Source organism: Lynx canadensis, chromosome X (genome assembly GCF_007474595.2).
Source record: "Lynx canadensis isolate LIC74 chromosome X, mLynCan4.pri.v2, whole genome shotgun sequence".
NCBI lineage: Eukaryota > Metazoa > Chordata > Mammalia > Carnivora > Felidae > Lynx > Lynx canadensis.
In genome coordinates, this window is record NC_044321.2 from 6772482 (window position 1) to 6789880 (window position 17399).

At 50.3% G+C, this 17399-nt stretch overlaps 1 protein-coding gene across 2 annotated transcripts in view; it reads left to right on the forward strand.

The window, feature by feature from the left end:
* Nucleotides 1-17399, forward strand: part of WWC3 (WWC family member 3) — a 119408-nt gene that overhangs the window by 59147 nt on the left and 42862 nt on the right. Inside the window, exons 4-7 of one of the 2 annotated variants that reach the window (XM_030304666.1) lie at nt 423-499; nt 1888-1967; nt 12950-13079; nt 16030-16176. In XM_030304666.1, the coding sequence (XP_030160526.1) occupies nt 423-499; nt 1888-1967; nt 12950-13079; nt 16030-16176 (434 nt within the window). The remainder of the gene's footprint in view (nt 1-422; nt 500-1887; nt 1968-12949; nt 13080-16029; nt 16177-17399) is intronic. The other variant, XM_030304667.1, reaches the window with a different exon arrangement.

Here is a 17399-nt window from a genome sequence, read left to right on the forward strand (position 1 = left end):
GATAACCACAGGTAGCTTTGGGATTCTGTCCTTCGAGTGACATCCATGTGTATATGCGTTTGAAAAGGAAGCAAAAACGGATTCATCCTGTATGTGCTATTTATCTACTTAGAGCAGTTTTCCATATCATAATCACCGCCCCCTGCCCCCGAGCGTATCTGTGGTTTTTAACCCGAGTAATTTTGCTTTCGAAGCAGTTTTGATTTACCGATAGCCATGTATTGCCTCGTGTGGAATCACATAGAAGGGCCACATGCAGAAACGTCAAGATTTGAGGCTGTGAAATGTTAATTCCTTACGAGCCGGTGCCAACTTGTAAATTGGAGACTTAGAATTAATTATTGATTCAGAAGTTCCTGTCTGTGTGTATTTATTTATTTTGAAGGATCCATTATAAAATAAAATGTTTTCCTTCCGTTTAGCCTTCTCTGGATATTCAACAAATACAAAGTACGACCCATACCAAATTAAAGCAGAGATAGCAAGTCGTCGGGATAGGGTGAGTAAAAGAGCGCTCCCACAACTAGAAGCCCTGTGTGTATTTTCACGTAGCGTTACTTCTCGTGGCTCATCTAACGGGGGTCGGTGTGTCTAACACTCATATTGTGGTAAAATTTTTAATTTCATGGATTATGATGACGTTTGGTTTTACCCTTCACTTTTTTTCTAACAGGAGGAGAAAAGTTTCTTTTTGAAAGCTCAGCCCATCTAACCAAAAGCCACCTGTACCCCTCTGTGTTTTCCCTAGAGCTAGGGTCCTCCTGCCCACTTTGGAAAGATTGGGTGACGTCGGGGCCCGGGCTCCACGGCCTGCTTCCCGATATCAGTGGGTTGCCAGCCTTGATCCTTGGCAGCTTTAGCTTCTCCTGTTCTCCCCTGGTTGCTAGATTCCTAGGGAAATCTTTCCCGCAATGGCATTTGACCAGAAGGTTCTGATGCTCCTTCCCTGGGGACACTGGAATTCTTCCCGTCTCATCCCTTCAGTGCCCTGCCTTGGTCGCGTGGGAAGGGGGACGGTTTTGTTGCTTTTGCAGCAAATCATGGGACACGTCTTGGAAACAAAGCCTCTTGGTGTCTCATGCCCCAAACGCCAGTGTCTCTCTCAGTGCAGCGGTTCCCAAACTCTAGTGTGTCCAAGAAGAGCACCTGGGGAGTTGATTACACATGCGAGCTGCCAGGCCCACCCCCTGAGGGTTTTTTTTTTAATGTTTATCTATTTTTGAGGGAGGGAGACAGACCGTGAGCAGGGGAGGGGCAGAGAGAGAGGAAAACAGAATCCAAAGCAGGCTCCAGGCACAGAGCCCGACACGGGGCTCGAACTCACAAACCGTGAGATCGTGACCTGAGCTGAAGTCGGATGCTTAGCTGACTTGAGCCACCCAGGTGCCCCCACCCCCTCCCGAGTTTTAACACGGGCCTCAGGTGGATCCCCGAGAAGCTTTCCATGTGACGCACTCTCAGGTAGTGGGACCGCAGGCTTCCGGCAACAGTGTTCCCACATGTGGGGTCTCGGAGTAGTAAGTAGAGGGAAGGTGAAAAACGCATTAGGCAGTTTGCTGATTGTGATGTATAAATCACTACCCGAAAAAGAAAATAGTTGCCGGTTGCACATAGGTAGGAACCTGTCGGGGACCTGGGATTTTTGTATCCAAGCGAGGCGCTTCTTCCACGCTGGCTGTTCTGTTTGCCCGTGGATGGAAATTCATGGAGAGCCTAGGAGAGCCTACGAAATTCATGGAGAGCACATCGGGAGTGAATCAGGAACTTAGAGGACAATGCTAACACGAATCAGGAACTTAGAGGGCAATGCTAACACGAACAACTATAGAAACGATTTTCAGAGCTTTTTTTTTTTTTTTTGGAAAAAAAAATATAATTTGTCTTTAGCTTTCCAGATTAAAACGAGAGCTGACCCAGATGAAGCAAGAACTGCAGTACAAGGAAAAGGGGGTGGAGACCTTGCAAGAGTGAGTTGCCCGCGATGACAGAGGGGGGGTTTCCTATGATTTGCTCTTGTGCTCGCCTGTTGGGTGCCTGGGTGTGCGTCCTGAAGCTTCACGGGCCTTCTGCTTCTATGCTTTTATTTCTGCTCATGTTTTCCCCAATCCTAAGCCTCGGAATCTTTCTTTTCCCTGAAGATACTTGGTTCCTTTAAATGGAAATACCTGGGAAACAAGACCTTTATTTTACATTTATGCACATTCTCTGTAGCCGCACCGTCCAGGACCCCCGTGGATGTTTAAATTTGACTTCTAGCTCCGTTGCTTTTAGTCTCAAATTGTTTTTATTTAAATTAAAGTGAACTAAAATTCAAAATTTAGAAGCCCAGTCACCTAGCCATATCTGAAATGCCCAGCAGTCACATGTGGCCAGTGGAGGTTTTCTCTACCTCGCTGCTGTTGGCACTTTGGACCAGATAACTCTGTGCATCACAGGATATTTAGCAGCATCCCTGGCTTTGACCCCCCGGATGCCCGTAGTACCCTCCCACCCAGTTGCGACAGCCAAAACTCTCTGTAGACATTGCCAAGTGTTCCCTGGAGGGCACACGTGCCCCCGATTGAGAGCCAGAGGGCTAGCGGTGACTGCATCGGACAGAACAGGTAATCGAACATCTCCGTCGTCACAGAACATCCTGTGGGGCGGTCTGGTCTACAGACCTTCCTGTTGGCGTCTTTACAATTAGGACTTGGTCCCGACTAAGAGTTTGGGGGTGGATTTCTTTTTTGTGAGCTATATTAAGTCAGCAGATGCAATGAACACAAGTTATTTCATAAATGGTGATGTTGTCCTTCTGAAAGAATTGATTTTCTTAAGAAAGAGTATTGTATGCTTACTGGTCGGTCGAGATTCAGAGCCTGGCTTCTCTTGCTGCACTTGAACACGTGCCTCACGAGACCTTCTGTGCCTGCTCTTCCCATCAGTCACTGGGGATTGTGCGAGTAGCTCAGGCTGCTATAACAAAACATCCTTGGCCGGGGAGCTTAAACAGCAGCCATTTCTTTCTCACCGTTCTGGAGGCCAGAAGTCCAAGATCAGGTCCTGGCAAATTTGGTATGTGGTGAGGGCCTGCTTCCTGCCTTCTTGCCGTGTCTTTCCGTGGTGGTGGTGGTGGTGTGGTGAGTTCTGGTCTCTAGGGTCTCTCCTCCCCTCGTGGGGGACCCCGCTCACATGACCTCATCTAACTCTCGTTGCCCCCCCCCCCAGAAGGCCCCATCCCCATATACCATCACACTGGGAGTTAGAGCTCACCTTGTGAATTTTGGGGAGACGCGCACCTTCAGATCATTGGGCCGAATTGTCCAGAGGGCGGTGCCGGTGCCTGCTCTGGCCAGCCTTCGGTGAGTGGCAGGGATCCGTGTGGTTACTGGGCCTCGTAAGGGTGGGCAGCACGTCACTGTCTTGAATCCTGTGTGCGGACGCGGCGACAGCGTGTCAAATGGGACTGATGTGTTGCTCTTGATAGGGAAGTGATACAAATGTAAGTGTCGGACAAGCATAATTATCTCAGCCTCAGATAAAGCGTAATCGCTGGGCGTGCCCAACCCTGTTGTTTAATACTGTTTAATGTTGCGATTCATCTTCTTAATCATCCAGGATCGGTTTGGTTGATGATTTATGGGCCCATTTCTTTATGAAGGACCTATTATAGGCACCAAGGGAGGCACAATAGAAAACTGAGCTGGGTCCTCCCTGGAGCCGGGTCCTGCTTGGCTTTCTCTGGCCCTGAGATGTGGCCATGCCTTCTGCAGGCCCTGCTGCGCGGTGGATTTTGATAATCCCATCCACACGCTTAGTGCGGCCGGGAGTCTTTAACCTTACTGTCAGCTTTTTGCTGCTCTGCCGTTTTCCAGCTGTGCACAGTCTCGTGTGATTTCAGTCTACAGTGGGAGTTCCTTTAACGAGCCCTAGTCCATATGGCTTTTTAAAAAAGTTCTGCTTAAGCAAATCAGTCCTTCTCGGTATCGGCTACTGTCGCGTTCCTCATCTTGTCCGTTTGCTACGGCGTTTCCCGGCGCGCCAATTCGTGCTCCGTAACTTTACGCATACGGCCCAGCCAGCCTCCAGATACTCCGATGCCTGCTAGGGCGCGTCCGTGTGTGCTGTGGCCACGTTTTCCTGTGTCACTTCCGCCGAAGGGCCGGATGAGAAAACGAGCAGGAGCAAATAATTTCATTTGGGAGGTCTTCTACAGTTACGAGGGCTGTCTGGCTGAATCAGAGATTGATTTCATTCTTTCCTTTGGCCACCCAGGAGCTTTCTGTCATTACCGGGGAGAATCGGGACTTCACGGTGTCTCCAGATGAGAACTAACTTAATGCTAGGCATCGTGCCGGCTGGAGAGCACAGCTAGTTCAGTTCTCGCTTGTAGAGCTCTGGGGAAGGTGATAGAGGTTCGGGGTGGTTCGGGAACACTGTGAGGACACACAGGAACCCCGAGCCTCAGAGGGGAGCCTTGCCCGGCACCTTTCCCTGCCGGCCCCGGCTTCTGTAGCGGGATCGCCGGCCCGGTGCCCGTCCCTCTGGCCTCCGTCCCTCCGGCCGTCTCCGTTTCTTTATGTGAACGCACGGGTTCCATTGCAACAGCAGCCGATGACTGAGCACTAGAAAACAAAGGTGTTGGGGCTCAGGGGACCGAGCATCTCTAGGAAGCGAATCCGTCGCTTGTGGTCGAACTAATTTCAACAATAGGAAGAGGTGGCCTCGCTGTCTCCAGGTTTATTGGGTGGCAAGCAGCCAGGGCAGGCAGAGCTGTGACTTCACACCTGCGGCCGGAGCGGAGTATGGGTCGTGCTCCTAAGAAGAGAAGGGCCAGCGTGCTTTGTCTTTGCTTTCTGCTTTCCTTAGCAAGGTCTCCGTTGGGGAGTGGTGATGGTAAACGTGTCCCTGCCAAGGAGACAGTCTTCACCCCCTTCCAGAGCCCGTGAGGATGCCCGTGCTCCCCAGTGGAGGCTGGGAGAAGGTTCTGGACCTGGCCTCGGCCCTGGGGGACTCACTGCGGCTTTCCAGGTCGAGCCGCCTGGAGAGGTGGCTGCATTGTCACTACAGGCTCAGTCTGTCCTCACGGGAAGGACAGAAAACACAGGCACTCGTGCCATGCTTACCTTTCTTCACGAGTGAAAACTAATCCGATAGCCTTCCTCTGAGTATACACGCTACGCGGGAGACGGAAACAGCCTCATTCTCTTTCTGGTATTGAGGATTGACTCTTAAGTTTCCATCGAATCCTGCAGATTGGCATTATTATCAAGGACATTTGGGGAACCTTCTGGAAGCATTGATAATGTGATCGCCTCACCCCTAATACACGAGCTGTTGTACGCGAAAGGGCTTCTCGGATGTTATTACCAGCATCGATTTAAGCCAGAGACCCTAGCTTTTCCTCCAGAAAATTTTCTGCTGTTCTTGCTTCCCAGAATATCCATTGTATTCTTTTCCAGAGCACCTCGCCAGGAGTTTAGCCGCTTATAACATTTTAAACTCTTACTTGTTTATCTTGGTGAACTTTCCTGGCTAACAAGGAAATCCATCATTATGCTTGGGTCCAAGTGAGGAAAAAAGAGCCTTTTGTATTTTTTTTTTTCAGGTCTGTGTATGTTGTTAATTTTTGTAAATGGGAGCTGGCCACGAACACCGTCCTGGGTTAATGATAGAATAGGTACGTGCCTGTGTGGGAGCGTGTGCGTGTAATGCATATAAACTTTTAACGATGGAAAACGTCAGGCGTACACAGGAGCAGAGAGAATAGTATCGTGGAACCGTCCTGTGGCCTTGACCGCACTTCGGCAAAAGTCACCACACAGGGGCCGGTCCTGTTTTGTCACCCTGCCGCACCCCTGAGACCCTCGCTGCCTTACGGAAGCAAATCCCAGAACCCTTTTGAGTCCATAAATGGCTCTTCTGAAGTTACGGATCCCTTTTGAAAACGTAGCTACAACACCTGTTCCCCACTTAACAGTCCTCTCGTAACATCGTCCCCTCTCCAGCACGTTTCCCGTTTCTCTGTTTCGTTTGGTCCAGGTTCGGAGAAGCCCCACACGGTGTGTTTGGTTGGTGTGTCTGTGAATCTCTACGCCCCTGCGCTTTTTTTTCTTTCCTTCTGGCGACTTATTCATCGAAGGAACTAATTCGCTTGTCCTGTAGAATTTCCCTGATACTGGATTTTGCCGCTTTGGCCCTCGCGGGCTCACTTGACACGTTCCTCTGTCCCTTGCTACTTATGCAAACTAGTGTCATTAGTCTGTGAGGCTTGATCTGATTTGAGTTCAGGTTCTCTTTCCTTTTTTTTTTTCCGGGGGGAGGGGGAGGGGCTGGGCTGGGCAAAGTCCCATTTCCTGGGATTCGGAGATTGTTGGTGGGTCCTGGCATCGTCAGCCTCATTCGCCCGTTTATAACGTTTCCCATCAGCTTTACACCTGCTGCTGTGCCCGTGTGGGTAGGAAGGCGTTCAGGATAAGTTCCCGAAAGTGGGTTTGCTGGGTCAAAGGGTAAATGCCCTGGTCGCGTTAGGAGATGTGGCCAGATCCCTCTCTCTACCACGTTGCCTCCCCGCCACTGACAGGTGAGTTTCTGTTGCCACGGCTGTGCCGACAGAATGTGTTGTCGAGCTTTTGCGTCGTTGCCAGGCGCAGAGGTGGGAGAGAGTATCTCGGCGTGGTTGTCATTTGAATTTCTCTTGAGGCTCTTGCTAAAAGTCAGACGATCGGAGCGGCGTTTACGGGTAACGGAAGTCTTTTTCTAGAAAACTTGAGCTTTTCCAGTGAAAAGGCGGCTGCGCTCCCTGCCCTAAAGTTTCCGAAGGGTGTTTGGGAAAATTATCTTAATGTAACTTGTTACTCCCCTCCAGGGGCAAAGGCGGAGGGCTCAGGAGTGGCATGTGCACAGCTCCCCGAACGGGTGATGTACAAGAATGCGCTGAGTGTGCCAGTGGGTGTGGGAGAGTTCCCTCTCTAGTTATTCTAGATCTCCTGGAGATCTGGAACGTACCTCGTGTTAGATTCCCAGTTGTCCTGCAGCCAGAAAGCTCATTTAACGTTGCTTCACCCTGAGTTTCCCACGCTTACGTGCCGTTGAAGCCTTTTTTCTACTGAGACACCCGTGAGGTCCCCGAGAGCTGGTGTGACAGCCCGAGACGCTTTGGCAGGAGGCACTGTCCTGCCCACCTTTTTACCACCCGTTGTTCTTGGTGTGCTGTTATCACACCTGACCCCCGTTCCTTCTCCCAGCTTCTAGCACGGTGGCTGTTACGGCTCACCGTTCTCACGCTGTGGCCGTGGCGACTTTTCAAATGTCACCTGTGCTTGTGGCTCTCCGGGGCTTTCTCTCTCACTTCGAATACAGTCCCCCGGATGATCTGGCCCCTGTCCTGACCTCGTTTCCCCCAGTGTCACCCCCACTCCCCTGTGTCTGCCCCCTGGCCGCCCTGCTGGCTCTCCCCACTGGAACTTGCAGCCCCCAGTCCCTGGAACACTCTTTCCCCCAAATTCTACTTGCCTGCCTGTTCCCTCCTTTCTGTAGTTTTCTGGACAAATGGTGTCTTGCCAAGATCCTTGGCTAACCACTGGACCTAAAAAGGAGCCCTTTCCGTCACACTCTGTCCCGGAACCTGGCTTCGTTTTCCTTAAAACGCCGATCGCTGCCTGCCCTAATGATTTATTCTTTGTGGTCTCTCTTCTTGACTCGCATCGTGCCACATGGGAACAAGGACTCTGCCTTGTTCCCTGCCGGGTCCTCAGGGCCCAGACGCTTCAGGCACAGGGCAGGGCTGAGTGGCACGAGTGGACCCGGCCCTGGGTGCTGTGCGCAGTAGGCTGATGTCGCCGCTCCTGCCCGCTGGGAGCTGTGATGCGGTTCGCGTCACTGCTGGACACTGGCACCCTCTGGGCTGCCTGGACCACCGGAGGACTGTGTACATCGGCCCGCTCACCTTCTTATTAACCGCCCTCCAGCACTACCTTGTCGTCTACGCGCCGTGCTCTGTTGTGTTTTAAGAAATCCTGTTCCTCATTCCTGCTATTGACATCACAGAGAGGGGCTTACGAAATATTCCAACGACCAGTTTCCAGGGGGCACATTCTTCGCCACGGGGTACCGTTTTCGCTTCGAGCCTCGTAATTGCTTGATGAGCGTCTTCCCATTTGGGCGGTGTGCGCAAAGTGAAAGCCACGTGTCGCAGACAAGAGTGACTGCACGCTCCCGAGCAGTCTGTACTAGAAGGACGCGGTATTAGATATGGGAATGAGCGTTCTCTCTCCAAGGGGATTTAGCGTTTTCAGAAGAGAATGGGATCGTTCACAGTCGGCACAGGCTGAGGCCGACAGTTTCCCAGTAACATGGCCCGTCAGGTACAGCCCGTGCGGAAGCCCGGCACCGCTCAGGTAACTGGAAAGCGTGCAGCAGCGGGGCGGAAACAAAAAGAACATTGTTCCTGGTCGCGGGACAGGTCTGCTGCTGCACACAGGCCCTGCTGTTGATAGAAAGCTGCCGGAAGCTGTCTGAGGTCCCTTCAGGGCCCCTTGCCAGAGCCGGTGATGTAAAAGGTGGAGCCGTAACAAAACTCCTCATTCTTTTGGGTTGTAATGTGTGGTATTAACATGGAATATCTTCAGCGGCCTGGCAGCCCTTTTCTTCCAAGCTGTGGGTTGAAGGAGCCATTTGGTGTTGCGTTTGCCGGTGCGGTTCTCTTGACGTCTTAAATCCAACAACAGATACGGAAACCAGGGTAGTAGAAGGTGGAGGTTCGTAGATGCTCTGAAATGCCTTCTCACCCGTACTGCTGTCATCGCCTGAAGCTGCACCTTCTCCTTTTTCCCTCTAACCCTTTCTTTCAAAAGTAGACCCTGGAGGGCACCGGTTTACTTTGGGACCACATCTGACTGGCTGTGGGGGTGGCCTTCGGCTGTGACACAGTGTGAATTTGGAGGCCTTGACTCTGTGCGTATTGCTAGCCCAGTGATGAAGAGGCTGAGAGCCGGTGTGAGCGGCCCCGGTGTGAACTTCACCGTGCCTCTTACTGGCTGCGTGACCCTGAGCAAGTCACTTAACCTCCCCGAGGCTGCTTCAAGATGTTGGAACGTGGAGACTGTGGTCTGGGTACTGGATTTTTTTTTTTTTTTTTACACTGTGCCTCAGTCCATTTGGGCTGCTAAAGCAAAATACCACAGACTGGGTGGCTTATAAACAATAGAAATTTATTTCTTAAAGTTCCAGAGCCCGGAAGTCCCAGATCAAGGTGCCAGCCTGGTCGGCCTCTGGGTAGCCACCATCTTGCTGTGGCGTCACAGGACGGAAGGGGCAGGGAACTCTGTGGGGGTCTCCTTTATTAGAGCACTGATCCCACCGATCCCAGTCATGGGGGCTTCTCCCTCATGACCTCATCGCCTCCCAAAGGCCCCACCTCTTAACACCATCCCCCTGGGGGTCAGGATCCCAGCATGTGAAGGGGGGTGCGTAAACATTCAGATCACAGCACCGGGCGTCCTAACTTAAGTTTTTACCTTTTGTTGACAGTTACCACTTTTCTGTCATTTTATTTGAGATGTATCCGCACTCTCTTGGGCTCTTGATTAAAATTAAAAAAAGAAAAAGACAGCTCCCTGGCAGTCACAGATGTTACGATCTTCTTTATGAAATGGAGTATATTGGTATTTTAGAAAATACCAAATCACTGACCACATCCTCTGAATTTGACCAAAGTTCTAGAGGGAATTGGAGCAAAGGGAGGAAACTCCCAAAGAAATGAATTTTGCAGATGGGAAAGAAGGGGTTTCCTACCCTTTGAAGTTTTTATTAGCTGAAATTTATCATCGTTGAAAAATGGAAGTGGTTGGGATTCTGTGAAGCCTTGCCTGCCCTTAGAAAAGCATATGGGCCCGACCTTGGCCGCTCTGAGCAGGAGTATGCCTGTGGGATCAAGGGGGCAGCACTGTACTTGGCGATCCGACACAGGCTTGAGAATTGGGAGACGTGGGTTCGAAACACTGCGGCTCTGCCGGATCTTAGCTTGTCATCTGGGGCCGCGGAGGTCATCTCTCTGAGCCTCAGGTTTTTCATTATAAAATCTGAGAGGGTTATGCTTCCCTCATAAAGCTGCTGAGGGGACTCAACGAGGTGACAGACGCCAAGCGTGCAGCAAGACCCTGGTGCCTAGTAGGTGCTTGGCACGTTCCACTGTTGTAACGTACTAGTTATATAATTACATAGTGTAATCAAATAATACATACCGTATAGAGTGTTTACCTAAGGTTATATTTGCATAATACATAATGACCCTTTTAGATGATTGTATGTTCTGTTCTATACCATTAATATTGACATACAGTTGTGAAATATGATGCACAATACAATAATGGTATATAACCGTTTTTAAATAACAGTATTCTCTCTGAAATACCAGGACTTCAAGATCACGTTCCCTAATAGCTTTCGCACTTTTTTAACAGCGGAATCTTTTTCCTTTCCCTTTCCTGCACATGACATCTTCTGTGGAACCAACCGGAATGTCTGAGACGGAGCAAAGGGGAGGTGCTCGCTGAAGCAGGGGTGAGGGTCCTCGAGCCCTAGACGGGCCCTCCCTGTAGCCGCTCCTGCTCCCCGCGCCGGACACCCTTGGCACAGAGCGGAGACAGCCGTTCTAGGCCAGTCTGCATTCTCTTCGAGGTCCCAGAGCCACTTGGGTATAGCCAAGGCCAGAGCGCAGGTCCGTGGCCTTGAAGTTGAACTTCCGTTCTCCCAGGTGCTGTGCAGCGTCCGCCGGCGGCATGAATTACGGGGCTGCCGATCCCTCTTCCTGGGGGAATTGCGGCCTGTTTTCCTGTGTGTGGCAGCCGTTCCCGTCATGGGGCCTGGTGCCTTGACGGGCTGCTGGCTCAGCCCCTGGGCTTACTGATGTGATGGCCACGCGCAGGCGTTCTTGCTACTGAAAGCCGTGAGGAAGTCACAACACTTACGTATAAAGCTGGAGCTGGCATGCGTAGGGTCTCACGTCACAGCCTTAGCGCCGGGAGCGTGTGTCTGTACTTCTGTGGCTGTTTGATTAGCTTTGATTTTCAAGCACTTGAAAACATTGTGCTCGGTGCAGTGGAGTTCATTTCTCCACGGGGGTGTCGGCGTCAGGCGAGGATCTATTTCCTGCGTTTCCCGTTCTGGAGCAGTAGACCTGGTTAGCAGAGGCGCTGGGCATTGACTGTTACCGGGAAGTCAGACTTGCCCGGCCTTGGTGTTTTGTTCGAGAACGATGGAACCCTTCTACCGACTTCATGAGCCTCTGCGGGTTGTTGGCTGTGACATTAAATGAGATGTATTGGAAAGCCTTTTATCAGAAGATCGGTGCCAGGAGACCCTGTTATGTAAACGAGTCTAGCTTTTCCCTGCAAGAAAAACCGGGCCACTTCTTCGGCGGATGTGGCGCTGTGAGATGGACGGCCTCTTATTTCCGCCCTCTATTGGAGACCCTTGGTTCTCTGGAGAACAGCTGAAATGGGAAAACGCGTGGCCAGGCCCTGCTGGGATGGAAGCGTGTCACCACTGGATGGGTGGGGGCCCGTGGCGTTGACTACATGAAAGAGAACTCAGGGCCAGGTTTCGTAAATATGTGGTTTGCAGCGGATGCGGTGCCGGCAGTGGCCGTGGAGCCCTGAAGCCCGGTTCCAAAGGGAGGGAATGGCTTCCTGCCTTGGTGTATTTGTCCTTCTCTTATTCCAAGGGTCGTGAGAGCTCAGATCAACTCCGGGCCTAAAGGACCAGAGGCGGTGAATTATTTACTTTTTCTCCCATGAATACACAGATTCAGTGTTATCCTGACGATAATAATAATCACCGCTAACATTACACGCCTGGCCTTTCCCCATTAAGTGGGGGAAACGTGAACCTGAGGTTTACAGAGGCCAAGCCGCTTGCCCGGGGTCCCGCTGTAGTGCTGCAGCGTCACTGGTCCTCACCAGTGTGCCAGGATGCTTTCGTGAGCGGAAAACCGGCGAGTTTGGGCTGGCCGTTAAGGATCCAGATTTTCCGGTAACGTGGGGAAGAACGGTGTCGAACCGGAACCTGCGTAATGGTGGGTCTGGAATCTGAAAGGCATGCTAACTACTGTCCAGCGGTGGAGTTCGTGCCCCTTTCTGGATCAGAGTATTCCAGCTGCTTTACCCTGCGGGTTTCCAAGCCTCAAGACTTAGGTAAGGGAGGGAGACAAAGGACGTGCTGTATGCGGGAGGCGGCCTGCTTTGTGGAGGCCAGAGCCAGGCCTAGTCTCTCGGTCAGCGCTCTGTTTCCAGCACCTGGAAGCAGGCCTTGTGTGCCTGGGGGCGGCCTGGCTGAAAGGAAGGAAGGGAAGGATGGAAGGAGGGAGAGAGGGAGGGAGGGAGTTTGGATGGATGGATGGAAGGAAGGATGGATGAATGGATGTTTGGATTGAAAGAAAGAACTGAGGAGGTGAGTAGTAAGGAGAAAGAGAGAGAGAGGGAGATCAGAACGAGAATGAGATGGAAGAAGGTAGCGGAGACAGAGTTTCCAATTTTATAGAAGGCATCGCTATTAAAAGTTCACAACATTTTGCTGTTTCCCGTATGCTCTCCTTGCACACAGATGTCATTCGTATGTTTATTTAATAGACAGTTTTGACCGCTAACCCAGATGCCGGGGATAAACAAGTAAGACATAATCCCCCTCTCAGAGAGGAGTTTACCATCTCAGGATATTACTTAAGCCAGTGTTTGTTGCCTGATCATTAGTAGAGGAGGAAACCGTCCACCAGCCAAGGTTATCTCTGCATGTTTACCACAAGCAAGAAAGGTTTTATGGGATCTTTATTTCTCTTTGCCACAACGCTTTTAACCGTTTCCCACCTTTCTGTAAAGCTTTTGAGTTATGTTGTTGTTGTTGTTGTTGTTGTTGTTGTTATTGTTATTGTGTAATGGAATGTTATAATCTCTTATTTTTATTTTTTAACCAGGATTGATCGTAAGATGTCAAGCACTCACACCAACTACAAGCTGGATGAGGCACAGGCCATAATGAGTGAGCTCCGGACCATCAAGAAAGCCATTTGCACAGGCGAGAAGGAGAGGCGGGACCTGATGCAGGTAGGGGCCTGGCACTCTTCAGATCCCACGTCCGTTCGTCTGCCTGCCTACGCGTCTGTCTTTTATTTAAAATTTTAGGAAAATATGTGCTTACCATATATATTATGTTATGTATGTATTATATATGCAATCCATATATTTTTAAAAACACGCATATATATCATACATATATGCGTATATATGTTCTTTATGTGTGTATATTTATGTATACTGTATATTAAAATGTTTTCAAATACGGGTATTAGTTATTCCTAGGGCCGCCATGACAAAGGAGCACACACTGGCATAGAACAACAGAAATTTATTCTCCCAGGGTCTGGCGGCCAGAAGGCCAGAGTCAAGGTGCCGACGGGGCCCTGCCATCTCTGAAGCGGTAGGGGAGGATCCTTCCTCACCTCTTCCAGCTTCTGGCGTTCCTTGGTATCCCTCAGCTTGTGGCTGCATTGCTCCAGCCTCTGCCTTCCTCGTCACGTGGTGCTCTCCCTGTGTCCCCGCATCTAAATGGTCTCCTCTTATAAGAGTGCCAATCGTTGGATTAGAACCCACTCTAATTCTGTATCACCTCACCCTAACTTGATTCCGTCCGCAAGGACTCGATTTCCAAAGCAGCCCGCATTCCCAGACTCTTAGGACTTGAGCGTAACTTTCTGGAGGACACGATTTAAGCCACAAAAATGGGTGATGCCTATTGTTCAATAATCAAAAAATTTTTAAAGTCTACGATGACAGGTCCTGCTGTTGCCTCATTCGCTTGTCTCCTGTAACCACTTTTATTAGCTTCCCGTATATCTGGCTAGTGTTTATGCAGCCCCGGGAGAGCGTGAACACGTGTTCAGCCATCCTCACGGGGAGCTAGGACTATGCCTGCTGCTCCCCTGCCCCGGCTTCCTCACCTAACGATAACACCCCGTCTCTTTTTCCGCATCTGTCCACCACGCGCCGCTTCATTCCCTGACGTGGCCGCGAAGTACCCTACTGCGTGCGTACATTTCGGTTCCGTGGCTGCCATCAGTGGAGCATTATATCGTGTTCTTTTTTGTTCCTCGCGCTTCTGTAGATGTTGTTATTTTTAGGAAAAGCCTGAGTGTTTGCAAATGGGTGCGCGCTGGCCTTTTTGCTTGATGCTCGGGTGCTTTCAGATGTTTCTGTTACGGCTTTCATTTCGCGTTCCACACACTGAGTACCTAGTAGGCACCGGTCTAGATTCCGCAGAATGTAGGGCATAGAAGGGCACGTGAAGCAGAGCTCAGACTCGTAGGCCAAATGAGACAGGTGCACAGATAGCTGCCTTCCATGGCAGTGCTTCCTGAGGTCAAGGATCCAACAGACTTGTCCCCACAGTGGTCACTGAGTTGCCCATTCCCGGGCCGTGCCCGGGCCTACTAGATAAGGCTCTGGAGGTGTGGCCCACACATCTGTATTTTCACACGCCCTCTCCAGGTCATGAAAGTAAACGATCGACGGTTAGATTGTCTCCGAGCACCGGTAGCAAGAACAGCTACTGCCATTTACTGAGGCCTCTGAGCGCGGTGTCGGACAAGGTGCTGTATGGATGTCACCCATCATAACGTGAGCCTAAACCCCAGGGGTGAACCAAGCGGCATTTCACCACGGGGGCTTGGAGGCTCTGCCCCTGGAGGTTGCGCTAACTGCTCCGCACTGGCCGATCCAGGCGTGCAGGGCGGGGGCGACCGCCCAGTTGCCTCGAGTGGGTTCCCCACTGTGGGGGCTGGAGATAGAATTTCTAGAAGAAGCTTCAGACCCCAGCATCTTCTCTGAGACGCTCCTGGGAGAGGCACGGGGAACGTCCTCTCTAGTAAAATCAAAGAAGTTGTTTTGTCTTTCTTTTTTTTTTAATTTTTTTTTTTCAACGTTTATTTATTTTTGGGACAGAGAGAGACAGAGCATGAACGGGGGAGGGGCAGAGAGAGAGGGAGACACAGCATCGGAAACAGGCTCCAGGCTCCGAGCCGTCGGCCCAGAGCCCGACGCGGGGCTCGAACTCACGGACCGCGAGATCGTGACCTGGCTGAAGTCGGACGCTTAACCGACTGCGCCACCCAGGCGCCCCATTGTTTTGTCTTTCTTTTATGAGCTTAATGGTACCGGCCCATTCCAAGATGCCTTTGTCTAGAGCCAGAACCAGCTACGTGTGTCATACCGCTCCTGCGCGTCCTGGTGTCCACAGCAATGTCTGCTGAAGATAAAAACGTTCAAAAGTCTTCTAAAAACTTGTAGAAAATCTCATTGCTCTTTGACTTGCACCCAAAGGGGTTACGTGTGCCAGAATACATACTCTGGTTTTTGGCCAACTGACATCACGTGAGATGACTCTTGGTCATGTACAGTCACCTGAAAAACCAGGTTGTGAAAATACGTAAACGTCATCCGGGAGTGGTTTTGCTTCTGTGTGGTTTATCAAAATCTCAAGGTGGCATTCATCTCAGACTCATTTATTGATAGAACATTTATTGATAGAACGGCAGTGCTCCCCCCTTTTATTGAGGTACAGATGACAAAATTATATAAACTTAAGGTATACAACCTAATGATTTGATATACATATATAATCTGGAATGATTACCACGATAAAGTTAGTTAACACATCCACCGTCTCACATAGGTACCGTGCCTGTGTGCGTGTGTGTGCGCGCGCGCGCGTGTGTGTGTGTGTGTGTGTGTGTGTGTTGAAACACGCTGTGTTTCCTAAAGAAGAAAAACAGTAACAGTGGTACCCCGGCAGTTGTCTACGTTATCCACATGCTGGCAGGGGGACTCGGTCACGGGGGGACGTAAATGACGAAGAATTGTATTAAAGGTGCACGTGGCGGTAGACTTGGCTTCTCCACCTGGTGGGGGAGGGGTGGGGTGGGCCGGCACCAGGGGCGGCCCTCAGCGGAAGGGAAGCGTCACCACCTCTGTTCAGGCGGCTCGTTTCCTTCTCTTCCAGAGCCTGGCCAAGCTGACCGACGGCTTCAGGAATAGCTTTTCTCTCACCGACCCTCTGCCGGAGTTCCCTCACAATCCAGGTGTGCTTGGCGATTCTTTACCTCAACAGTTCTGCGACGCTGGGTCTCAGACCGACATCGTTGGAGAGGTATGCCAGGAACCGGGGGGGGCTGGGGTGGAGGGGAGGGCCGAATGTGCCAGGAGAGGAAAGAGCCGCCTTCGCGGTGCCGTCACTCGTCACTCGTCACTTTGTTTTCCTCTGCCACTTTCTCTTCAGAGATGTTTTGGCTTTTGTGCCATTGCGTTGGAGGAAAAAAATCCAGCTTGGAGGTCCCGGGGCCTGGAAGGCAATCGAATTGCTTATTACCTCTCTCCTTGTGATTCGGATTCTTTAAAATGGCAGAATCCTTTTGAGAATTGAATTTAGGTGTGTTTTTAACAGACATATGATATCTTACAGCAGGGATCGGCTATCTTTTTCTGTAAAGGCCCAGGTAGTAAATATTAAATTTTTTTTAATGTTTATTTACTTTTGAGAGAGAGAGAGAGACAGAGCGTGAGCAGGGAGGAGCAGAAAGAGAGGGAGACACAGAACCTGAAGCAGGCTCTAGGCTCCAAGCTGTCAGCACAGAGCCCGATGCAGGGCTCGAACTCGGGAACAAGATCGTGACCTGAGCCGAAGTCGGACCCTTACCCGACTGAGCCACCCAGGCACCCCTAGATAGTAAATATTTTAGACCTTTGCCATAACTATCCAACTGTGTTGTTAGAATGCAAAAGCAGCCATAGGCAGTGTGCGAACAAATGGGCAGGGCTGTGTTCCAATAAAGCTTTATTTTTAAAAACAGGATTGGATTTGGCCTGCGGGGGCCATAGTTTACCGATCGTTGGCTTAGCCCAGTGATTTTCCGAGGCTTTGTGGCTGTGGCACCCTTGGGTTATACTTTGGTGCTATTTCTTATTCTTCTAAAAGAATGTCAGGAAATTGAATTGAATCAAAATTAATTTTGCTTGGGACTTGGAAGAATTTCATAAGGCCCCTTTTGGCAATTAGCGAAGCCTTGAGTTAGCCACAAAAACAAAGTTGGCAGTCATCATCTGAAGCAGGGTGGTGAATGCTTAAAGACACTCCTGTTGTAATGTTATTGAGTGAAGTTTATTACAAATGGAAAACAAATTGAAAAAAAAAGATGGCTTCTTTTTCTTAGAGCTTATTAAGTAAAGATGAGACATCAATGGAATGTGGAATGCCCTCCCCAAAATTACATAAAGAAAAGGAAACAAGGGGAAAAGACCATTGACAAAAACTCTGGGTTTTAAATAATTAACTAATATTTTGAAGTTTAGGCAAATAGTATCTCTTTGAGAGTA